The 26,235-nt window shown below is 41.0% G+C and overlaps 1 protein-coding gene and 1 pseudogene across 4 annotated transcripts in view; both read left to right on the top strand.

The window, feature by feature from the left end:
- Positions 1-514: 514 nt before the first annotated feature.
- Positions 515-4,894, top strand: LOC149984109 (uncharacterized; annotated as a pseudogene).
- Positions 4,895-8,504: 3,610 nt separating this feature from the next.
- arhgap18 (Rho GTPase activating protein 18) overlaps positions 8,505-26,235 on the top strand; it is a 24,947-nt gene continuing 7,216 nt past the window's right edge. Inside the window, exons 1-9 of one of the 4 annotated variants that reach the window (XM_036975731.2) lie at positions 10,628-10,873; positions 11,512-11,640; positions 16,404-16,600; positions 23,031-23,266; positions 23,606-23,666; positions 24,336-24,502; positions 25,184-25,349; positions 25,462-25,553; positions 25,912-25,989. In XM_036975731.2, coding sequence (XP_036831626.2) covers positions 10,755-10,873; positions 11,512-11,640; positions 16,404-16,600; positions 23,031-23,266; positions 23,606-23,666; positions 24,336-24,502; positions 25,184-25,349; positions 25,462-25,553; positions 25,912-25,989 — 1,245 coding nt within the window. In that variant the 5' untranslated portion in view covers positions 10,628-10,754. Of the gene's footprint in view, positions 8,799-10,608; positions 10,874-11,511; positions 11,641-16,403; positions 16,601-23,030; positions 23,267-23,605; positions 23,864-24,335; positions 24,503-25,183; positions 25,350-25,461; positions 25,554-25,911; positions 25,990-26,235 lie in introns of those variants that run through there. The other 3 variants (XM_021600333.3, XM_021600331.3, XM_090232622.1) reach the window with 3 other exon arrangements.

Genomic DNA, 26,235 nt, shown 5'->3' with positions numbered 1-26,235 from the left:
ATCCATGTTTGGCGATGGTTACATACAGTAGCCTGAGGTCACCGCACAATCCACTCACTGCACATAACATTAGTGATTAGTGAGTTACAGTGTCACTAATTCACTAAAAAGACAAAAAAAAGTTCATATGATGCAGTGCTGATTAAGGAGGGTGATTGTCAAAAGACATACTGAGGACTGTGTTTATGGTTTAAGTGCTTAGGACTTGTTTCTGTTTCCTCAACGTTCTGTCGCGGTTTTAATGACACACGTAGCAGGGGCCTTGTTAATGTTTCAACTCTAAACATTCAAGAATATGTCCGGCTTGCAGAGAGATCACACGTCGCACAATACACTGTAGATCAGTGGGCCAGAGAAGCAGATCGTTCTGAAGAACTGTGTGTCCTATTTACATTTCATTTACCCAGAGTCAAGTCTGGCTTGCCTCCTGGTGCTCCAGCAGCTGTTACAGTATATACATCCCAACAGGCCAACAACACATTAATATTCTAAACAAAAATATGGCCCGGTGAATATGCATGCACTGACATCACAGTGTGTGAAGACAGGTTGGTTGTCATACCACTCAGGTGTATTTCTAGCCATTGTGGGTTGGCGCTGCTGTAGAAGTGGTCCGGGCCTTGGGTCGGGCTTTATCCAGAATGGATTGAGATAGGAAGCTTTTTGCATGTGTTTAAGACCATTAAGAACAGTCCTCATCCCCTGCTTTGTTTGCTTTAGGTAGGCTACCTTTTAGCAACTCCAATGATAAAAGATAAAGGCGGCCATTCATGTTGTTATACTGCTGTTGCAGGTATTGTGGGTATTGAGGGTATTCTCTGAAGCGCTATAAACCAACATCAATCAAGATCAAGACCAATGTCCGTTAAACATGGGTAAATACGTTGGAGTCCAGTTTTGGATACCACAGGAAGTGGAACTAAATGTACGTGTTTACCTGTCAACTTAGTGTGGTACTGTGTAGTCATAACCAAAATTATTAACAAAAAAAAAATATATATATATTATATATACTTTTACAATCGCTCAGAAAAATAGATTTTGTTTAATAAAATAATATTTGTTTTTTTCTCAAAAAGATTGGGGTCAAAATGATTGCCACCCCTGTTTTCAGTCCGTTTCAAGTCCTGAGACTGAGACGGTTCTGTGGCCAAGTAACCATTTATTTTTGGATTTTGTTGTGTGCTTGGGGTTATTGTCTTGCTGGAAGATCCACTTGCAGCCAAGTTTCAGCCTCCTGGCAGAGGCAACCAGGGTTTTGGCTAAAATGTCCTGGTACTTGGTAAAGTTCATGATGCCCTTGACCTTAACAAGGGCCCCAGGACCAGTGGAAGCAAAATAACCCCATAACATCAAAGATCCAGCCCCATATTTTACAGTCGGTATGGGGTTCTTTGTATCAATCCTTCATTCGATGCCAAACCCACCACTGGTGTGTGTGGCCAAAGAGCTCTATTTTCATGTCATCTGATCATAGCACTGGTTCCCATCCAAGTGCCAATGCCGTTTATCAACCTTCAGGCCTTTACATTTGTTGAATGACATGAACATTTAACTCGTTGGCCACGCACACCAGTAGTTGGTTTAGCGTCGAAAGCAGGATGCGAAGAGCCCCATACTTACTGTAAAATATGGTGGTGGATCGTTGATGTTATGAGGTTATTTTGCTTCCACTGGTCCTGGACTTTACCCAGTACCAGGACATTTTAGCCAAACACTTGCTTGCCTCTGCCAGAAAGCTGAAACTTGGCCGCAAGTGGATCTTCCAGCAAGACAATAACCCCAAGCACACAACAAAATCCACAAAGAAATGGTTTGTTGACCACAAAAACAACATTTTGCAATAGCCATCTCAGTCTTGACTTGAACCCCATTGAAATCCTCTGATTTGAATTGAAGACGGCAGTCCAAAGATTCTGTATGGAGGAATGGTCTAAGATCCCTCCCAATGTGTTCTCCAATCTCATAAAACATTTTCGAAAACGTCTCAGTGCCGTTATGCTCACAAAGGAAGGGCGCCTGAGTATTGAAAACAGGGGTGTCAATCATTTTGACCCCTATCTTTTATAGAATATTTTTAATTACTTGTTAAGTAAATAATTTTTCACTGAGTAATTGTATTAGTATAAAATAATATAATTTCCCCATTTTTTTTAGCACCCAATATAGCTCAGTATTTGTATTATTTATTTTATACTGTCTTTTTTGCTAATTTTTTATCAAGGGTGCCAATCATTTCGGTCATGACAGGTCATGTGCTGCTGCTGTCTATTGTAAATTTCACAAAACAGCTAACTAGTCAATTTAGAGCATTTGGTATGGACTTTAATACCACCCATTGAAATGATTGAACCTATCTGAGTATAGTTTAAGCAAGTATTTTAGTGTGAAATGCCTACATGGCCTTCCTTTTAGTAGTTTTGTGGTGACAGCAATGGGTGAATGACTCCATATTATTATGGATCATATTATAGGTTTTATTAGGAATGAACGACTGAACTTCTTGGGGTCTTGTGTGATGGAGTCTTATATAATGTAAAAATTGTTCTCCAGAAGTTGCTGATGGACATGATGTCCTTCTATTCTGTTTACTACATTTTGGTCAGCCTTCGCATTGGTATTTTCAGGGTCTAAAATAATAGATATTTTCCACAATATTCAAATGAAGTATATCCAGTCTTTCATATATAGTAGTTCCATTGTCATGTGTTGTGGTACATGATTGACTTGTACTTCCTTTCTCGTGAACACAGAAACTACCCACAAAAACATGCACGATGTCTGCATGGAACCCACATTTAGCTTTCTGCCAAAAAGCATCACAAATGATGTCCCTAGTGCTACCTCACACATTTACTGTAACTACAGTTAATGGCAAATGTATCATTTATGACTTAAGTTTCACATGATTCATATTATTTGCAGGGTACATGAGGACATGAGGTTGACAGCCTTTTAGCACACTTTGACTACACAACAAAAACCATCATGGCAAAGTCCAAAATAGGTGAGTTGATCCAAGTATTTATTCTTGTTATTCAGTAGTTGGAAACATTACCCTTTTTTAGATTGACTACCAATTATGTGTGCTCATGTTGGTAATGTTGGCTGGGTTTCTTTATAGCACTTTGTGACATTTGCTCAGTGGTGTAAAGTACTTAAGTAAAAATATTTAAAAGTACTACTTAAGTCGTTTTTTGGGGGTATCTGTACGTTACTTGACTATTTATATTTTTGACAACTTTTACTTTTACTTCTCTACATTCCTAAAATAATGTACTTTTTACTCCGTACATTTTCCCTGACACCCAAAAGTACTCGTTACATTTTGACAGGAAAATGGTCCAATTCATACACTTATCAAGAGAACATCCCTGGTCATCCCTACTGCATCTGATCTGGCGAACTCACTAAACACAAATGTAAATGATGTCAAAGTGTGCCCCTGGCTATCCATAAATGAAAAAAACAAGAAAATGTATGTTTTGCTTAATATAACGAATTTGAAATTATTTATACTTTTACTTTTGAAACTTAAGTACGTTTTAGCAATAACATTTACTTTTGATACTTAAGTATATTTAAAACCAAATACTTTAAGACTTTTACTCAAGTAGTATTTTACTGGGTGACTTTCACTTTTACTTTTCTATTAAGGTATCTTTACTTTTACTCAAGTATGACAATTGAGTACTTTTTCCACCACTGCATCTGCTGATGTAAAGAGGGCTTTATAAATACATTTGATTTGATTTGTTAGTTCAGGTGTGTAGTTTGGATTCCCTGCACAGTGACTGTGATCTCCATGGAGCTGACATATCTTTCGGGAGGCTTGATATTTGCGTGGATTGTGGAGGAGTGGGTATGGGACTACGCCATCCCAGTCAAACTAATACACATCGATCTGACGGTAGCAGGTAAGCAACAAGAGATTGAGGCAAGGGGAGAAAAATCTCATTGTCCAAGGGTTCATAAATGTAAGCTTTTCTGAACAAACCTGACATGACTCAAACCATCAATGACTTGTATTTGGCTTATTTACTCTTTAGTTAAGTCGACAGATTATTACAATTATGTATCTATGGACAGCCCACTGCCTGCTGTCTACTTTGCATTCAAATCTGTGTCAAGCACCATGCTTCAAAGGTCCCTCTTTCTATTGTGTGACATCAATTGGTGTTGATATTGTATAGCAGTCAGCCCACGTACTGTAATGATATCTGGGTGCCTGGTGCTGCCTGTGCTCTACAGTAATGCCAGGTTTGATAACAGCAAACACATTAATGACTCCACATGAGTCTACTCCCCACCTGAGCCACATTTTTCACTGGATGTTTAAGTAGGACTTTCAGTAACAGCTAATGGATTTGATTAGAAGAACAAACAATGTCCATGTTAATTCTATCGTTGAATTGATGGGATTTCAATCTAGGTTATGTTAGGCATGGTTGTAAGGCTGCTTTAGTATAAAGATGGCTGTCACAATAACATCATGTTCACACATGCTGGCTCATTAGTTTCACAAGCCGACAGAAAGCATGATTTTATTGATTTATTTGTTTATTATGGTTGAAAATGTGTCATATTCAATTACTATCCTGTCCGTTTCTTTCATCCAGTTTTTTCATCTCTGGATTGCTATTGGTAAGAAATCATACTTGATGTCAGGCAATTGGGAGCCAATAAAAATATAATTAGTTGTCATGTATTATCGCATGAATTAGTCATTCTACATTTATTTTGCAAGGGATTCAATATTTAGGTTTATGATTAAAAATCAACTCTTTCACTAATCTTATCCATTCTGTGTTTTACAGGTTCTGAATTGGTAATGATGATGGAGGCTAACTTCTATCATACAAGCTTTTCAGGAATCATTTTCTGTATCCGGTAGAGCTCCAAAATTTACACTAGCCTTTCATCAACAACAAAATATACTGTTGAAGTTGGAAGTTTACATACACCTTAGCCAAATACATTTAAACTCATTTAATCTTAGTAATCCTAGTAAAAATTCCCTGTCTTAGGTCAGTTCGGGTCACCACTTTATTTTAAGAATGTGAAATGTCAGAATAATAGTAGAGAGAATTATTTATTTAAGCTTTTATTTCTTTCATCACATTCCCAGTGGGTCAGAACTTTACATACACTCAATTAGTATTTGGTAGCATTGCCTTTAAATTGTTTAACTTGGGTCAAACGGTTCGGGTTGCCTTCCACAAGCTTCCCACAATAAGTTGTGTGAATTTTGACCCATTCCTCCTGACAGAGCTGGTGTAACTGATTCAGGTTTGTAGGCCTCCTTGCTCGCACATTCTTTTTCTATTCTGGCCACAAATTGGGATGGTGTTCTTTGGCTAGCAAGCCTCCCCCTTTCTCCTCCAAACATAACGATGGTCATTATGGCCAAACAGTTCTATTTTTGTTTCATCAGACCAGAGGACATTTCTCCAAAAGGTATGATCTTTGTTCCCATGTGCAATTGCAAACCATAGTCTGGCTTTTTTTATGGCGGTTTTGGAGCAGTGGCTTCTTCCTTGCTGAGCGGCCATTCAGGTTATGTCGATATAGGACTCGTTTTACTGTGGATATAGATACTTTTGTACCTGTTTCCTCCAGAATTTTCACAAGGTGCTTTGCTGTTGTTCTGGGATTAATTTGCACTTTTCACACCAAAGTACGTTCATCTCTAGGAGACAGAATGCGTCTCCTTCCTGACAGCTGCGTTGGTCCCATGGTGTTTATACTTGTGTGCTATTGTTTGTACAGATGAATATGGTACCTTCAGGCGTTTGGAAATTGCTCCCAAGGATGAACCATACTTGTGGAGGTCTCCAATTGTTTTTCTGAGGTCTTGGCTGATTTCTTTTGATTCTCCCATGATGTCAAGCAAAGGGGCACTGAGTTTGAAGGTAGGCCTTGAAATACATCCACAGGTACACCTCCAATTGACTCAAATTATGTCAATTAGCCTATCAGAAGCTTCTAAAGCCATGACATCATTTTCTGGAATTTTCCAAGCTGTTTAAAGGCACAGTCAACTTAGTGTATGTAAACTTCTGACCCACTGGAATTGTGATACAGAGAATTATAAGTGAAATAATCTGTCTGTAAACAACTGTTGGAAAAATGACTTGTGTCAAGTCCTAACCGACTTGCCAAAACTATAGTTTGTTAACAAGAAATTTGTGGAGTGGTTGAAAAACTAGTTTTATTGACTCCAACCTAAGTGTATGTAAACTTCCGACTTCAACTGTACAGTCAATGATATTGTTTTATGTTCAGTTTTTTTACTGCACACTTTTGGTACTCTATGAATCTACATATTATAGTTTGCAATTATAGTCCGTTTGGAAGGAATTGTTTAGCATTTTAAACACTTCTTGCAAAAAAGGCTTTTTGTTTTGTGAGTCTGGTCCACATCCTCTTCCATGCCATTGAAAATAATAAGGAATCACGTGATCTTTTAAATTTTTTTATTTCACCTTTATTTAACCAGGTAGGCTAGTTGAGAACAAGTTCTCATTTACAACTGCGACCTGGCCAAGATAAAGCAAAGCAGTGAGACACAAACAACAACACAATTTTATTTTAACTTTTTAAATGATGCTCTCCTGAAGTGAACCACTCCAAAAGGGCTTGGCATGGCTAACGTTTTTGTCTGAATGTCCTCTATTTGGTGTGTGGAATAAACAAGCGTACAGTCAATAACACGATAGAAAAAATCTTTACACAGTGTGTGCAAATGAGGTAAGATTAGGGAGGTAAGGCAATAAATAGGCCATAGTGGCGAAGTAATTACAACTTAGCATTTAAACACTGGAGTGATAGAGGTGCAGAAGATAAATGTGCAAGTAGAGATACTGGGGTGCAAAGGAGCAAAAAAGAAATAACAATTTGGGGATGAGGTAGTTGGATGGGTTATGTACAGGTGCAATGCTCTGTGAGCTGCTCTGACAGCTGATGCTTTTTAGAGGTGAAATTAACACAATTGTTATTACTGTATTATTACTGTATTATTACTGTAACAAAATGTTATTACAAAGTGTTACTACTGCATTATTACTGTACCAAAGGGTTATTACAAAGTGTTACTATGGCATTATTACTGTAACAAAGTGTTATTGCTGCGTTATTACTGTAACAAAGTGTTATTACTGTAACAATGTGTTATTAAAAGGGGTTATTACTGCATTATTACTGTAACAAAGGGTTATTACAAAGTGTTACTACGGCATTATTACTGTAACAAAGCATTGTTACTGTGTTATTACTGTAACAAAGTGGTGTTACTGCATTATTACTGTAACAAAATCGTATTAGAAAGTGTTATTACTGCATTATTACTGTAACAAAGGGTTATTACAAAGTGTTATTACTGCGTTATTACTGTAGCCAAGTGTTAGTACTGTGTTATTACTGTAACAAAGTGTTGTTACTGCATTATTGCTGTAACACAGGGTTATTACAAAGTGTTATTACTGCGTTATTACTGTAACAACGTCTTATTAGAAAGTGTTATTACCGCATTATTACTGTAACAGAGGGTTATTACAAAGTGTTACTACCACATTATTACTGTAACAAAGGGTTATTACTGTAACAAAGTGTTATTAAAAGGTGTTATTACTGCATTACTACTTTAACAAAGGGTTATTACAAAGTGTTATTACTGCGTTGTTACTATAACAAAGTGGTATTACTGCATTGTTACTGTAACAGGGTTATTACAAAGTGTTTTTACAGCGTTATTACTGTAACAAAGTGTTATTACTGCATTATTACTGCAACAAAGGGTTATTACAAAGTGTTACTACTGCGTTATTAATGTAACAAAATGTTATTGCTGCGTTATTACTGTAACAAAGGGTTATTACAAAGTGTTATTAATGTAACAAAGTGTTATTACGGTGTTTTCACTGTAACAAAGTGTTATCAGAATGTTGTATTACTGTCTTATAACACATCACCTCATTAACACTAAGAAATCTTTGGGATAGCATAGTGGGGAACGTGATTAAGCCTGAGCATCTGTTGTCTGTCAAAGCGCTTTGGATTAAGCATGCTTAGAATTACCGAGGCAGTGGTGAGCAGTCAGTCAGTCGCCCCTCCTCGTTACCTTGATTGGTGTCATTTCAGTACAGAAACCAACATCCTTCTCTTGAAGGGGGTCAGTCTGCTGATCACTCCATTCTGCAATACTGACCCACGTCACAGTTGTAATCCTAGTGACCCCACATTTACACAGACACACCCCAGACAGGGAAGAAAGACTGAGAGTAAACTAAAAGGATTGAAAAGCTACATCAGGAGGTACAGTATCTGCCCCTAATATGGTTGATTTGCATCACACAACAAACACAACTGTCAGACCCACAGTTTGATTTTCAACTGTCCCCTTCCATTCACTTTGAAGACATGAATAGCAGCATGTTCTTTGTAATGGATTTGTAGTTGGAATGAGAGCACAGGAAAGAAGGGCATTAATCATTTAATGAGATTACGCAAAGGTGCTGGAGGGTGTATGGGAGGGGACCCAAGGGCAGGTCTTCGGGGGCTGATTGCCTACAGTGTGTATGCTCTCTGTGAGTGTGTGTGCGCTGTGTGTGTGCGTATGTTTGGCTGTGTGTGTGCGTTAACACCACTCTGCAGCACATGGCAAGGTGAGCCATGGAGTCGAAGAGGTCCTCCCCTCACATGGGATAAGGGGGTTCTCCTCCTCTCTGCCAATAGAGCGTTGGACCTCAACAAAAAATGGTTACCATGGTTTCCAAATTCGTCTATTATCTTCATCTAAGGTATGGAACCGATTTTAGGGCTTGCTTTACTGAATGTGTGTCACACTATCTATTATGGGATATGGACTTGAGTGACTTATGTGTCGACTGTGTTGCAAGATCTCTGCAAACACATGCTATCCTCTTTTTTTTCTGATGAGGTTCTGTGCGTTGAGACAGGGCAGCTTGGTAAACGCTGGGACTTTACAGATTGTAGCTACTGAGGTCATTCTTGATAGTCCTTCAGCCACGAGAGATATAAAGTTGACAGAGCTTTCAGAGGGAAACGCTCTCAGAAATATGAAATGTGAATAATCAGGAATAACAAAATAGTCATCCATGGGCGATAAATCATATGAAAGCTAACTGTTCCGACAGAATAAACATCTGAAACCTCGTCACCAAAGAACATGAAAAATATTGTGTTGACGTTCCTAAGCTTGTGCAGGAAGCCAAGCAAAAACACCACTGTCATGTGCAGATTCAGTTTCACTCCATTCTTGTACCTGCTGGTGTACATTTCACCTTGGTAAGAGCTTTTCTCATGTCATAGTCCACACCTGTCCAGAAGGACTGAGGTGGGGTGTTATTAGTCTAATATCACATTTATATAAGGGTTAAAGTGTAACATGCCAAGAACATAAATGTTTCTGTTTAGCGAATTCTCACAAGGTTTTGTTAAGTGTTCTCACAGCAATGGATCCAGTCCCTTTTGAGCATCATTGCCAGTGATTCTTACACAAAGGGATTTCCTCTGCTGCCCCTGACAGACAGAGAACATTGTTGTAACTGACCACCAGATGGCAGTATAGAGGTAGCCTACTAATTTGCTGTTGTGTGGGAGGCCTTTGTTGTAATGGCCAGTGCTGCTCAGATGTCAAGCCTATGAGGCGTGTTGGAGCTGGTCTGATAACTTTCCACACCATTATAACCAGGAGAGAGGTCTTCCGATTCAGCCTGCCAGACTAATGAATATTCACTAATTGATTGGAACAGAATCTAACCGTTTTTAAGTGTAACATAATGTCTTTGTCTTCTGGCACGCACCAGCGGCCCACGTGTAAATATCTAGTTCTTCAACAAATAGTCATTTGGAATATGGACATTAACATACATCTCACAAAATACACGAATTAAATTATATGTAACAATAAAATTGTTGTACTGCCACTATTACCGTGTTACTACACAGGTATAAGATCAACGTAATTCAGGCTTAAATGCCATGAGTCCATATCATTAGATAGTCACAGAGGACCTCAGATCAATAGTGATTAGACTAATGCATTTTAATTCACAAAGTACAGGTGAAATGACAGGGAATAAGCCATTATTGTGCATACTACATCACGATTCATAAAAATATAGGCCAAATATGAGCTATAACATACTGTAACTTGGAATATTACGGTAGCAAAACATTGTGCTGTTTTCAGGTTTATGCCTAATATATGCCATTTAGCAGACGCTTTTATCCCAAGCGGTTTACAGTCATGCGTGCATACATTTTACGTTACTCGACAAATGTATGACCCAGATAGGATATCAGTTCTGCTGGGGCCAATGGTTGGGGGACCATATAAAGTAAGTTGATAAGATAGATGGCTAAGACAAGAAAAAAGTGATCTTTCATACAGTCTTACAGGTCTGGCCCGCCCAAATTACAACGCCCAACAGCATTCTGGGCGGTGCATTCAGGCAGCTGTTGATGATCCATGTTTGAGTTCGTTTTGCATGGCTCGGTGCACCGGGTGTTCAGAGTTGATATATTTTAGACCATTACATTGGTGCTTAAGAAAATGTACACCCGGAGCACCGGGTCATGCAAAACGAACTCTCCCCATGTTATTAGAGGAGGCGGTGAGCTCATTGAAAAAGACAACTCCCTCACACACAGAACAGCTCTCCTATTCCTGGAGGCTGTACATTCAAAGTTAACTGCGAACTTACAATATAATAAGGCATGAGTCGAGCAACATGAGTCGCCAGCAGGACCCCAAGGGAGTCATCTTGACCGGTTATATTAGCAATATTGAAGTTGTATCGCCTGCCTCGGGTGTCAATAGTGCCGAAGAGATCGAGTCTTCATCGCTGAGGTGAGCGTATAGTCTGTTATTGACCACAGCCCACACCCTACTGTAAGTAACATTGTAACATTGCCGCTTGAATAGTTAAGAAAAGGTGCAAAGGTCTTCCAGTTGCCCCGCATGTAACCTCTAACAGAAAGAACACTCCGTGTAACGTTAGTTCCCAAGTCGCCCCTGACTTTTCCATGTGTTGATACATTGTTACCATGTTGACACATTGTGTGAAATGAAATAAGTTCTAGACTAAACAAGCAGAGGAAATACAGGCGTGCGTATGATAAGACAATAGGTTTTCTTGATTAAACTTTTTTTATTTTTAAATATCGTATGTAAATCACAGAAGTAGAATATATGTGATTTTTCATATGTAGGCTACGCTACGTCACCGTGCCGAAATTAGACTGTCCAAAAACACCTCGTTTTGTTAGGGTTAACGCTCAAGTTCTCTAGCCTAACACAACATATATTCTATTTACACAAGCTTTGTTTGTTCTGCACATGTTTTAAAGAACCGTAAACACTATCCAATAACAAACCCCACGCATACAGGGTGAGGAGACACACACGAAGACCGCACTGGCCAGTTGAAACTCGATGCTGGTTTTCCAGTTCAAGTGGCCATCTGTAAAAGCCCGTGTCTGTTCTAGGCTGCAGCTACAGTGGAGGAGCCCTGGCTTGTATGCAGGTGCCTCCACTCACCAGCTGGGTCCGAGGGTCCCCAGTGGCCCGACAGAGGGCTGTCCCGGCCAAGGCTGTTTTGGATACGATTTACAGGGGTCTGTCTGTACTACTGTGCCGTAGTAGCACCATCCCTATTTGGCATGGTGTGGTAAATGTGGCACCTACATCCCTTTGTTGGTCTCATGTGCCAGTTGAGTTGGTCTTGCTTCTGCATGGGAACAGAAAGATTAAAAACAAAAGTCCAACTGGGTGCATGTTGTGGTCAATGAATGTTGCCCAGTTTTGTTGGAATAATAGCCTCCAGTTACACGTTTTTAAGTTATGAGAGATTTTGCCACCAGCTAACAGAGTCATTTTGGTCTTACTGTACAAACAAGTCACCAGCGGTACATGATGAACTACTCTCCACAGCGCTTTTGTTTTCCCACTTGTATTGACTTATTACATAACTATTCATTCCACGGAGGCAAATAGAAAGAACGGAGTACAGCACTTTTTAAATGAGTTGATAACGAAACAGTTTGTACAAAGAATGTGATATGCAGGTAGGTGTGTTGGGTGTTTGTGCCTGCATGTCTTATTAAGTTAGGATGTAGGTATTCATGTTTTGCCCGGAAACATATTATTTCACTTGTTTATATAGAAGAGGCATTAATTAATAATTGATCAAGCCATTTTTGTATTCTTTACATAATGTGGTGGGGTCAGGTTGTACCCAATCAATAAGCTCTGCTGGTAGTGTGTTAGCTGTTTACTCTGACTGGAGTTTCTAATGTTCAAAGCATTTCAGTAACTTAGCAGATGCTCTTATCCAGAGTGGCTGTATACACGTTCATACTGGTCCCCCGTGGGAATCAAACCCACCACCCTGGTGGGTTCAAGTGCCGCGCTCTACCAACTGAGCCACGGAACAGTGGGGTAAACAGGTACAAGTCAAGGCCAAGTGAACAGCCTGTGTTATGATTTCCATCGAATCAGGTGAGCAGCTGAGCTTTTTGTGAGTGAGGTATAATATTGACTCGGGGACGACCTACCTTAAAATGCCTCCAGCAATGTAAATGTTATGATGTTACCACATGGAGTCGGTGCACAAAATCAACACGGGTTATCATCATGGTGTTATTGCTGCTGTTTGTGTTTTTATTGTTTTTCCATTGACACAGCAGCACTCTTCACATTCCCTGTTGTTTCCTGGTGTTGAAAATGTATTTCCACTTCGGGTAGAGATTATTCTGACTTGTGTTCATTTTTAAATCCTTTATCACTAAACTGCCAACGACGTCTTTTGAACGTCGTATGTAATGAACATTCCGACCCAGACATTTCTAAAATAAGTATAATTAACACATTAAAGTTTATAGAATTTTGATGACACAAACATTTGTGTTATAGGCAGTTTTAGGAGTACCCCCCCCCCCCCCACACACACACACAATTGTGAATAAATAGACTGACGAACTGTGCAGTCTCTGACAAACACAACAACTTCTTTGAACAGGGTACGGTTTGAAAAGTGTTCTTGACCTTTTTTTTTCTATACAGAGGAACATACACTATCTCAAATCCCAGAACCCATCACTGGGGGCTTTCCCATGCAGTCTGTCCAATCCAGCTGGCCCATATGACTACAGAAGTTTGGCCTCAGTTCTTTGGAGCTGTCACCATTGTGGATACATTCATCAAGGACCACCGTATCTGCCCCCACATCTTGTACACGTGTTAAACCCAGCCTATTCTCCAGTCAATGACATGTCATTTGAGAGTGTACTCAGGCTGTAAGTATTATACAGGAGAATGTAGGGTCAGACTGAACCCCCAGCAGTAATGTTCCATGACTCTGTTGGGGTTGTCACAGCAATCAACTGGGCTTGGGCCCATGTGTCGCTGTATTACATGTAGTGGATGTTTGGAATGTGCCTTATGAGTTAAGTCAAACTTGATTGCTAGTGCATGTGATTAACAGTAGTGTAATCCCCTGTTTCCGTTGCGGTGCTAAACCATGCATGTTCTGCTGCTATGTATTTTAGACACCTGTTGTCACCACACTTTGCCCCACAGTACCACACTCAGGTTTAGTAAGCCTTCGAGATGGTATAGTATGCCACTGCCCCCTGAACTGCACTGTAAGTTCTTCTGTCTGAATGCATCTACATTATAAACTGGGTGGTTCGGGGCCTGAATGCTGATTGGCTGAAACCTGAGGTATATAACACTGTATACCATGGGTATGACAAACCATGTATTTTTACTATTCTAATTATGTTGGTAACCAGCTTATAATAGCAATAAGACACCTTGGGGGTTTGTGGCATATAGCCAATACCACAGCTAAGGGCTATATTCAGGCACTCTGCGTTGCGCCGTGCATATGAACAGCCCTTGGTTGTGGTATATTGGCCATATACTACACCACCTCATGCCTTATTGCTTAAGTATACTATGACCCCTCTCCTTTGTGTCTGTATGCAAAATGACCAGGCACTAAACAGCAGAGAAAGACTGTTTACCTTTTTGTCCTTGAGCACTGGCAGTTTGTCACTCTTGGAGCCAGCAAGATAGCTGACCTTTCCATGCGACTGGGTCTGGCTGTGGGGTAACTTTGGTGGAGTGTACATTGCTGAGATACTTGACTTTCCTTGTTCTCTTGAGTTCAAACCTTGCATGTGCTCCTAATGGGGAAGATTGTGTTTGCATTTCTCTCTTGGGATGGAATACAAACTAACATTGGCGCACATTCCGCTTTTCTCCTTTATTGGCAGTCTATTCCCCTCTAAACCAAATGTTTGTGCTGTGTTTTAGCTGTTTCCCCATAAAGGTTTGAATAAATAGAATATTTTCCAACCCTCGGATTCTTCCAGAATTGTTCAAACATTGTGGCAATAATATCTAGAAAACAGACAGCGATTTGATTTGTGAAAGCATTTCCTCAACAACCTCTCTGAATTTGCAATGGCGTGTTGTTTATCCAGGGCCAGAAATGTCAGGCGTTACTGATACCCTGTGTATTTCCTGTGGCTGGGAAGGAGCTGAGGGCTGACTCATTTTACAACCTCCACAGACCTCAGGTGAGGCCTAACAGGCCTGCTGCTCATTTATATTCTGTCCTGTCTATGACCATGGAGGGTAGTGTGTACGGCTAGTACATCACTGGGGCCACGCTTCCTGCCATCCAGGACCTTTATACCAGGCGGTGTCAGAAGAAGACCCTAAAAATGTCCAAAGACTCCAGCCACCCTAGTCATAGGCTGTTCTCTCTGCTACCGCCCGGCAAGCGGTACCGGAGAGCCAAGTCTAGGTCCAAGAGGCTTCTAAACAGATTCTACCCCAAGCCATAAGACTCCTGAACAGCTAATCAAATGGCTACCCGGACTATTTGCATTATGTGCCCCTGCACATTGACTCTGTACCGGTACCCCCTGTATATAGCCTCGCTACTGTTATTTTATTGTTGCTTTTTTAATTAATTATTTTACTTCAGTTCATTTTAGTAAATACTTTAACACTTATTTTTCTTAATTGCACTGTTGATTAAGGGCTTGTAAGTAAGCATTTCACTGCAAGGTCTACACCTGTTGTATTTGGCGTATGTGACAAATACAATTTGATTTGAACTCTTCACTGCGAGAAATGGACCAGGAAGCCATGAAGAACACTCTGTAGCCCATAGAGCTGGTATTTAAGCTCATTTGTACTCTTTAGTTTGAGGTTATTATTTCTGTCACATTGTTTGTGTAAAACAAACCTTTTACCCTGAAGCTAAGGTGTACGTTAGCCTGGCCTGGCTTGACCCAGATTGACTGTGTTTAGTATCAAGTTCGTAAGCAGAAACAGTAATTTGGGAGTGTGGAACTGCTGAGGTTTCATGATTTATTTTTGCCACTCTAGGTATCCCTTTAAAGGTCAAATGCAGCAGTTTTTATCTCAATATCAAATCATTTCTGGGTAACCATTAAGTATCTTACTGTGATTGTTCTCAACTAAATTGGTCAAAAAGAAGCAACAATAGCTTCTTAGCGAAGAGCAATTTCTCAAGCAAGAATTTTGCTAGTACTGTCTGTGGTTTGAGTGGGAAGGGGAAAACTCAACATTACCTATTATTGGCAGAGAGGTTTGTAACTTTCTTATTGTTCTATTAACTCATTTACCATGTGGTGATGTCACAATGGAAGGCCCAAACTCCCTCACACCAAAACAGGCTGAAATGTTAGGCAGTCTTTTCAAACAGCTTTTACACTAAAGGGCATTATCATAATTTCCACAGTACTATTCCAACCTCATAGCATTGAAATGTATATAAAACACAAGCAAATCACATTTGTTGACTGCACTGGCCCTTTAAGTGCAACCTCATAACTATTTTTTTTTTGGGGGGGGGGGGAAGAAGTGTATCAGCTTTCTGATGCCCATCAGGAGTCCTCTTTGTGCTTTTCCCAGGGTTCACTCACACGGAGAAGCCTATCTGGAGCAAGCTTTTGCCAAGCCAGCAAGCCCACACATGCGTTATCCTTAAACTAGTAACTTAGCGTTCCTGTAAAAGGGTCTAGGCTGTGGCCAGCGAACAGCAGCTGACAGCAGGGGTTTGCACAGAACTACGTGCTGTGGCCAGAGGAAAGCAGAACTGCCGCACCGACTGACTGACATGAGTTAAGCCTTCACGTTCATGCTAATCCAAGTCCTATGTGGAACATACAACCACATTCTTGTGAAAACACCGCGTTCGTAGAGTTCCAATCCTAAAATGAGTACCAGACAGCCACCCAGTTTGTTTACTCATTATTAGTATGGTCTGACTTGTGGTATTTAACCCTGATAAAATGATTGAAATAGTACTCATAATACTCTCTCCTTTGTCCACCAGCCGCAGGACAGGCCACTACAGTGTCCAGAACCGGGCCAGAAATGCACCAGGAAAGCCCCCGTACCACCGCTGTAACTCCCAGGACTCGTTGGACGAGCTGGCCATGGACGACTACTGGACCGAGGTGGAGAACATCACCCTGAGTGGAGAGGGGGACGCAGAGCCACAGGAGGAGGTGCAGCTGAAGGTGCCTGATGGTATGGAGCTCTACTCTATAGCAGGAGTGTCCACTGAAAGTAGAGAGGACCCTTGTGCCCTTTAATTCACCTTAAGTTGTTGAACAACTGCTTCAGGGTAACATTTTAGACTGAGATTTAAGGTGTAGTACAGCATTCATTATGTACATTATATGACTAGTGATTTACCTAGATCACTGTCTGAAAGGATTATGTTTTACTATAAACGCAACATGAAGTGTTGGTCCCATGTTTCATGAGCTGATTCCAGAAATGTTCCATACGCAAAACATTTCTCTCAAATTTTGTGTAGAAATTAGTTTACATCACTGTTAGTGAGCATTTACTGCAAGATGGCACCGGAGGGGAGGGCTGCAGTCTTATCGGCTCTTAACCAACCATGCTATTTTGTTTTTTGAAGTTGTTCGTAACTTATTTTGTACATAATGTTGCTGCTACTGTCTCTTATGACCGAAAAGAGCTTCTGGACATCAGAACTGGGATTACTCACCTCAAATTGGATGAGGAGTGGACTCAATGAGTCAGACGCTAGGGATATACTACAGACACCTGACCAGGCCCAGATCCCTGTGATTCGCTGGAAAAGGAAACGTAGGTTTTGCGGTAAAGAGATCAGGATGCCTTGTGAGGATCAGGTGGTCAATCTGCCCTTGCCTTCCGTCTTGCTAGCTAATGTTCAATCGCTGGAAAATAAATGGGACGAACTGAAAGCACGTAAATCCTACCAATGGGACATTAAACTGTAATATCTTATGTTTCACCGAGTGGTGGCTGAACGACGACATTAAGAGCATATAGCTGGTGGGTTATACACTCCATCGGCAAGACAGAACAGCAGCCTCTGGTAAGACACTGGGCGGGGGCCTATGCATATTTGTAAACAATAGCTGGTGCACAATATCTAAGGAAGTCTCAAGGTTTTGCTCGCCCGAGGTAGTGTGGTCTACAGCTTATCATGAGATACTCTATCTACAGTTGAAGTCGGAAGTTTACATACACAATTAATAAGTACAAATTCCCTGTCTTAGGTCAGTTAGGATCACCACTTAATTTTAAGAATGTGAAATGTCAGAATAATAGTAGAGAATTATTTCATTTCTTTCATCACATTCCCAGTGGGTCAGAAGTTTACATGCACTCAATTAGTATTTGGTAGCATTGCCTTTAAATTGTTTAACTTGGGTCAAACGTTTCAGGTAGCTTCCCCCAATAATTTGGGTGAATTTTGGCCCATTCCTCCTGACAGAGTTGGTATAACTGAGTCAGGTTTGTAGGCATCCTTGCTCGCACACGTCTTTTCAGTTCCTCCCACAAATTTTCTATGGGCTTGAGGTCAGGGCTTTGTGATGGCCACTCCAATACCTTGACTTTGTTGTCCTTAAGCCATTTTGCCACAACTTTGGAAGTATGCTTGGGGTCATTGTCCATGTGGAAGACCCATTTGTGACCAAGCTTTAACTTCCTGACTGATGTCTTGAGAAGTTGCTTCACTACATCCACATAATTTTCCTAGTCTATCAGAAGCTTCTAAAGCCATTACATAATTTTCTGGAATTTTCCAAGCTGTTTAAAGGCACAGTAACTTAGTGTATGTAAACTTTTTTTAATAAATATATTTTTTATACCTTTTATTTAACTAGGCAACTCAGTCAAGAACACATTCTTATTTTCAATGACGGCCTAGGAACGGTGGGTCAACTGCCTCGTTCAGGGGCAGAATGACAGATTTTCACATTATCAGCTCGTAGGATCCAATCTTGCAACCTTACAGTTAACGAGTCCAACGCAATAATGACCTGCCTCTCTCTCGTTGCACTCCACAAGGAGACTGCCTGTCACGCGAATGCAGTAAGCCAAGGCAAGTTGCTAGCTAGCATTAAACTTACAGTGCCTTGCGAAAGTATTCGGCCCCCTTGAACTTTGCGACCTTTTGCCACATTTCAGGCTTCAAACATAAAGATATAAAACTGTATTTTTTTGTGAAGAATCAACAAGTGGGACACAATCATGAAGTGGAACGACATTTATTGGATATTTCAAACTTTTTTAACAAATCAAAAACTGAAAAATTGGGCGCGCAAAATTATTCAGCCCCTTTACTTTCAGTGCAGCAAACTCTCTCCAGAAGTTCAGTGAGGATCTCTGAATGATCCAATGTTGACCTAAATGACTAATGATGATAAATACAATCCACCTGTGTGTAATCAAGTCTCCGTATAAATGCACCTGCACTGTGATAGTCTCAGAGGTCCGTTAAAAGCGCAGAGAGCATCATGAAGAACAAGGAACACACCAGGCAGGTCCGAGATACTGTTGTGAAGAAGTTTAAAGCCGGATTTGGATACAAAAAGATTTCCCAAGCTTTAAACATCCCAAGGAGCACTGTGCAAGCGATAATATTGAAATGGAAGGAGTATCAGACCACTGCAAATCTACCAAGACCCGGCCGTCCCTCTAAACTTTCAGCTCATACAAGGAGAAGACTGATCAGAGATGCAGCCAAGAGGCCCATGATCATTCTGGATGAACTGCAGAGATCTACAGCTGAGGTGGGAGACTCTGTCCATAGGACAACAATCAGTCGTGTATATAGCACAAATATGTCCTTTATAGAAGAGTGGCAAGAAGAAAGCCATTTCTTAAAGATATCCATAAGTGTCGTTTAAAGTTTGCCACAAGCCACCTGGGAGACACACCAAACATGTGGAAGAAGGTGCTCTGGTCAGATGAAACCAAAATTGAACTTTTTGGCAACAATGCAAAACGTTATGTTTGGCGTAAAAGCAACACAGCTCATCACCCTGAACACACCATCCCCACTGTCAAACATGGTGGTGGCAGCATCATGGTTTGGGCCTGCTTTTCTTCAGCAGGGACAGAGAAGATGGTTCAAATTGATGGGAAGATGGATGGAGCCAAATACAGGACCATTCTGGAAGAACCTGATGGAGTCTGCAAAAGACCTGAGACTGGGATGGAGATTTGTCTTCCAACAAGACAATGATCCAAAACATAAAGCAAAATCTACAATGGAATGGTTCAAAAATAAACATATCCAGGTGTTAGAATGGCCAAGTCAAAGTCCAGACCTGAATCCAATCGAGAATCTGTGGAAAGAACTGAAAACTGCTGTTCACAAATGCTCTCCATCCAACCTCACTGAGCTCGAGCTGTTTTGCAAGGAGGAATGGGAAAACATTTCAGTCTCTCGATGTGCAAAACTGATAGAGACATACCCCAAGCGACTTACAGCTGTAATCGCAGCAAAAGGTGGCGCTACAAAGTATTAACTTAAGGGGGCTGAATAATTTTGCACGCCCAATTTTTCAGTTTTTGATTTGTTAAAAAAGTTTGAAATATCCAATAAATGTCGTTCCACTTCATGATTGTTTCCCACTTGTTGTTGATTCTTCACAAAAAAATACAGTTTTATATCTTTATGTTTGAAGCCTGAAATGTGGCAAAAGGTCGCAAAGTTCAAGGGGGCCGAATACTTTCGCAAGGCACTGTGTATATATATATATATATATATATATATATATACTAATACAATCGCTCAGAAAAATAGATTTTGTTTAATAAAATAATATTTGTTTTTTTCTCAAAGATTGGGGTCAAAATGATTGCCACCCCTGTTTTCAGTCAGTTTCAAGTCCTGAGACGGTTCTGTGGCCAAGTAACCATTTATTTTTGGATTTTGTTGTGTGCTTGGGGTTATTGTCTTGCTGGAAGATCCACTTGCAGCCAAGTTTCAGCCTCCTGGCAGAGGCAACCAGGTTTTTGGCTAAAATGTCCTGGTACTTGGTAAAGTTCATGATGCCCTTGACCTTAACTAGGCCCCAGGACCAGTGGAAGCAAAATAACCGCATACTTTCGCAAGGCACTGTATCTTATAAAAAACAATCAATCATAATCACTAGTTAACTACACATGGTTGATGATATTACTATATATTAAATAGCGTGTCCTGCGTTGCATATAATCTGACTGAGCGGTGGTAGGCAGAAGCAGGCGCGTAAACATTCATTCAAACAGCACTTTCGTGCGTTTTGCCAGCAGCTCTTCGTTGTGCATCAAGCATTGCGCTGTTTATGACTTCAAGCCTATCAACTCCCGAGATGAGGCACGTGTAACCGAAGTGAAATGGCTAGCTAGTTAGCGCGCCCTAATTGTCGTTGTGTTGCTGGTTCGAGCCAAGGGAGGAGCGAGGAGAGGGACGGAAGCTATACTGTTACACTGGCAATACTAAAGTGCCTATAAGAATAGTCAAAGGTTAATGAAATACAAATGGTATAGAGGGAAATAGTCCTATCTATAATAACTACAACCTAAAACTTCTTACCTGGGAATATTGAAGACTCATGTTAAAAGGAACCACCAGCTTTCATGTTCTCATGTTCTGAGCAAGGAACTGAAACGTTAGCTTTCTTACATAGCACATATTGCACTTTTACTTTCTTCTCCAACACTTTGTTTTTGCATTATTTAAACCAAATTGAACATGTTTCATTATTTACTTGAGACTAAATTGATTTTATTGATGTATTATATTAAGTTAAAATAAGTGTTCATTCAGTATTGTTGTAATTGTCATTATTACAAATAAATAAATAGAAAATTGTCAGATTAATCGGTATCGGCTTTTTTGGTCCTCCAATATTCGGTATCGGCGTTGAGAAATCATAATCGGTCGACCTCTAGTCCAAGCACACTAAGACAGTCGTGAAGAGGTCACGACAAAACCTATTCCCCCTCAGGAGACTGAAAATATTTGGCATGGGTCCTCAAAAGGTTTTACAGCTGCACCATCGAGAGCTTCCTGACGGGTTGCATCACTGCCTGGTATGGCAACTGCTCAGCCTTTGACTGCAAGGCACTACAGAGGGTAGTGCCTATGGCCCAGTACATCACCGGGGCCAAGCTTCCTGCCATCCAGGACCTCTAAACCAGGCGGAGGGCCAAGTCTAGGTCCTAGAGGCTTCTAAACAGCTTCTACCCCCCCAAGCCATAAGACTCCTGAACAGCTAATCAAATGGCTACCCATACTATTTGCATTGCCCCCCCCCCCCCCCATACTGCTGCTACTCTGTTATTATCTATGCATAGCCACTTTAATAACTCTACCTACATGTACATAATTACCTTGACCCCGGTGCCCCCGCACAATGACTCTGTACCGGTACCCCCAGTATATAGCTCTGCTATTTTTATTTACTGCTGCTCTTTAATTATTTGTTGTTCTTACCTCTTTTTTTTTTTGTGTGTGTATTTTCTTAACTGTATTGTTGGTTAAGGGCTTGTAAGCATTTCACTGTAAGGTCTACACCTGATTTTTATTTTATTTATCCTTGCCAAGATGGTCCATCCACCTTACAGGTGTGGCATATCAAGAAGCTGATTAAACGGCATGACCAGTACACAGGTGCACCTTGTGCTGGGGATAATAAAAGATCACTCTAAAATTTGCAGTTATGTCACAACTTAACACATCTATGGTATTGTGTTTTGAGGGAGCGTGCAATTTGCATGCTGACTGCAGGAATGTCCACCAGAGCTATTGCCAGGGAATGTAATGTTCATGTCTCTACCATAAGCCACCTCCTACATTGTTTTAGAGAATTTGGCAGTCTGTCCAACCGGCCTCACAACCACAGACCACTTGTAACCACGCCAGCCCAGGACCTTCACATCCGGTTTCTTCACATGCGGGAGGGATCATCTGAAACCAGCCACCCGGACAGCTGATGAAGCTGAGGAGTATTTCTGTCTGTGCTAAAGCCCTTTTCATGGGGAAAAAAATAATTCTGGCCCCCAAGTGGGTGGGCCTAGGCTTAGATTAGGGCCTAATTCATTTATTTAAATTGAGTGATTTCCTGATATGAACTGTAACTCAGTAAAATTGTTGCATGTTGTGTTTTATATTTTTCGTTCAGTACATACAGTAGAGCTGAATAGGATAGTCAGGTCTGTTGTCCAGCCCATGTTATTTTGCAATACCACCACATAATGATATCTTATTGCTTTCATCCACAGAAGACAATAGACTTGCTTGATCCTACAGGATCAGGAAATGCCTATAAAAAGCACTGCAAAAGTGAATTGTTTAAGTCGACATTCATTGTTTTGTCTGGAGAACTTAAAGCAGGAACTTCCTTTTTTGTTTCCGTTCCTTTCTATAACAAGATGGTTGGTTAGAAGTGAGGTCCTTGCCTGTTTCATGTCTTTCTCTATTCCCACACCTCCGTACATAAAAATGGCATAATACTAACTGCACAGTAATAATCTATGAATTACTTGTTTGTTTCTTTATCATTCAGTAAATGACTGTGTCCTCTCGCTAGTCTTCAGGCCTACACCCATGTATTTTCCATTAACATACTACTGCTCTTTTGGTGCAGCATCAATTCATCCCTAACTCGTCTGTCTGTAGAGGGGGAACAGGAGGAGGCGTGGCTGACGGAGGCTGGGCTGGCCACTCTGTTTGACGAGTCTGCGTCGGACCCCGAGGACATGATGGGGCTGTTGTCCACGCTGACGCGCACCCAGGCCGCCGCCGTGGAGAAACGTGTTGAGAAGCTACAGCAGACCCTCAGGAAGAGGAACAAGCAGCACCAAGTACCTGACGTCAGAGACATCTTCAAACTCCCAGGCACGCCAGAGTCAAAGGTCAGCCTACCACCGGTCCCGTTTTACTTGCCAGTCATGCCTGAGATGCCCCGCTACATAACAAACCCAGTGACTTGTTTACCGTAGTTGGTTAATATAATTACTAATCACAATATCTGTTAATGGACACCTGAATGTGAAGTAATACTTAATAATACTTAGTAATACTGAATATCTTAATATTATGCAAAAGAAGGTCTTGTACTCACAATTGGGGTGAAAAATATGACTTTCTACAATATCAGCAGTTACTCTTAGTAGTTTGAATCATTAATTGATAAAAAAAAATGACCTATAGTAAATTCTGAGAGCCTGCTTCTGTTTTATATTATGTTGCAGGAGGATGAAGCCAAGTCACCAGAGAGAAGTGAAAACAGGAAAAAGGATATTACGACAGATGGCATGTACCACAAGTTCTACTCACTAAATCTTTGTCTGGGCATGTTGGTCTATACCTATAGAAAACATCACTGACTCGCCACAAAAATGAACTGGTATTTCTATCCACTGTGTTGTTTTTATGTGATAATGTAGATTTCCTGAAATGGTTCATGATCACAGGAAGCAGAAGTGAAGATTCTACGGAAGAGCTGTTGAGTTGAGAAGATAACTCAGCAGTACACGCGCACACACACACACACACACAGGAAGCAGGGACATTGCCTATCTTGTCTGTTCGCGCCACCCCTCTGACCTTAACATGAAGGCTGTCAGGAATCCGCTTCCTATCTTCCATTATACACTTGCCTGTTTTCCTATAAGTGGAGATGGCAGGGTGGCACTGCAGTTCTGTATCAGGGCCAAGGCCTTACATGTCTGTCTGACATGGGTCACAGAGGGCAGACTGGCTCTCTGCCTGTTGACTTCCACAGGACTAGTCGATGTCCCTTAGTTTCCCTTCAGTGGGCAGAACAGTCACCACCACCTAGTTCTAATCTCCCCACTGCTGACTTTGTCCCATCTGTGGACTTTCACACATCTAATTCATTAATTGCCTGTGTTATCTCTTGCTATAGGTGTAGCTTTCAATATGTCCCAATAATAACTCTGTGTGTGTGTGTGTGTACAGGTCAGGCGATGGGGCTGGGGAACAGGGCAAACAATGCTGAGCAGAGTGTGTCTGAACCTGAGACAGACATCAACCTAGAGGTGTCCTTCTCTGATCAGGCCCTCAGCTATAAGGAGGGTTCAAAGGGCAGCAGCGAGGCTCTGACAGACGCAGATGACAAGCTACCTGTGAGTACCCTTTTTAAACATTAACATCGCCAAACGGATTGACTGAGCTGCTCATCCAGAGCAAAGTTTATATGCCAAAACAGGAAGTGTCACTCGTCAAAATAGCAGGATCCCATAGGCCAGTTTGGGACAAAGGATTTCAAATATTTATGTTTTTTTGGCAGAAGCAAGAACTTTGCCCTGTGGTGTTTATGGATTGAAACATGTTTCTGTTTTTACTTAGCCTACATCATTAATGATTGACCAAATTATGATTTGATATTTATATGGGCCGTTATTTACAGCGTTATTGTAGGCCTAGACCTACTGCTTGTGTACTAGTGTAAGTTATGACATCGAATGATGTCATTTGCACTGATGATAACATTATCTATCAATCAACCTTTTTGAATAGAGTTTTTGCATCATATAATACATTTCAGTCAAAAAACTATTCTAGACTACTGGTGTATCTGAGTTCTGTCTCTGGTTCTAGGGCCACCTAGTGGTTACAGATACTGCAATACTATGTCAGGGTCATATTCAATAGGCATCAAACAGACCCTGTTTTTGTTCTGACAAGTCCAATAAGAAGCGCTCGTTTTCATCTTCCATTGCAAAATGTTTTGCTACGGTGTGCAATAATGAATACAACCCAGTTTTACTAACTCCTAATGTAACCTGTGCTTTGCTGTATGACAGAACTTCAAGTTGAGCAGAGACAAGACAGGGCTGACCAAGGTTGGGAACCTGTCCCCCCAGGACATGAAGAAGGTGCACCGCCTGGTGCTGATAGAGATGACCGCTCTGTTTGACACGGCAGGCATCGACCTCAAAGCCCACAAAGCAGTTAAACTCAAGGTCAAAGGTAAGCCAGTATGCTAGAACTGGAACACAACTGTATAACATTATATCTAAGAACCCTGAGGACTGTCCCATCAAGCTCTGACACAATTAGGTTTGTTGTGTTTGTGTTCTAGAGTCTGGCCTGTTTGGAGTTCCCCTGGCCGCCCTATTGGAGCAGGACCAGAGGAGACAGCCAGGGACCAAGGTGCCAATCATACTGCAGAGGGTGAGCAGCACAACCTCTCATTAACCACCGATCCTGGTTCTCTTTAATCATACAGTACGTCTGAATGCTCTGCAGTAGGAATCTCTTCAGTTTGCTGTAGTGGTAATGGCATTGTCATTTTGGGGCGGCGGGTGGCCTTGTGGTTAGAGCGTTGGGCCAGTAACCGAAAGGTTTGTAGATCGAATCCCGAGCGGACAAGGTAAAAGTCTGTTGTTTTGCCCCTGAACAAGGCAGTTAAACCCACTGTTCCTAGGCCGTCATTGTAAGTTTGTAGTTCTTAACTGACTTGCCTAGTTAAATATATATGTGCTGTCGATTTGGTGGTTTAAAGCTTAAAAGTGTGTTCTCTTGTTTCCAGCTCATCTCTCACATAGAGGACGAGGGTCTGGACACAGAGGGGCTTCTACGGATACCCGGAGCAGCCATAAGAGTCAAGGTCATTGTTCGTCATTGTTGATAGATGTAGTCCTGCTTCATTCAATGTCTGGGGGAAGTATTTGCATGCTGTAACAGCTTAATGTAGCCAAATTCTTATTTCCCTAATGGAAAGGTTAGTGTGGTGACAGACTGTGGAAGATATGATTAGTGTTGTACTGTAGGATGGTGTGATAAAGCTTCCAGTGTGGATGTGTTTAACTATGCTTGTGGGGACCAGAAGTCCCCACAAGAATAGTGAACAAAC

The sequence above is a fragment of the Oncorhynchus mykiss genome, chromosome 4 (genome assembly GCF_057628025.1).
Source record: "Oncorhynchus mykiss isolate SJ-2025 chromosome 4, ASM5762802v1, whole genome shotgun sequence".
Taxonomy (NCBI): Eukaryota; Metazoa; Chordata; class Actinopteri; order Salmoniformes; family Salmonidae; genus Oncorhynchus; species Oncorhynchus mykiss.
The sequence above is the reverse complement of the archived record's forward strand: the minus strand, read 5'-3'. Positions and strand labels throughout refer to the sequence as shown.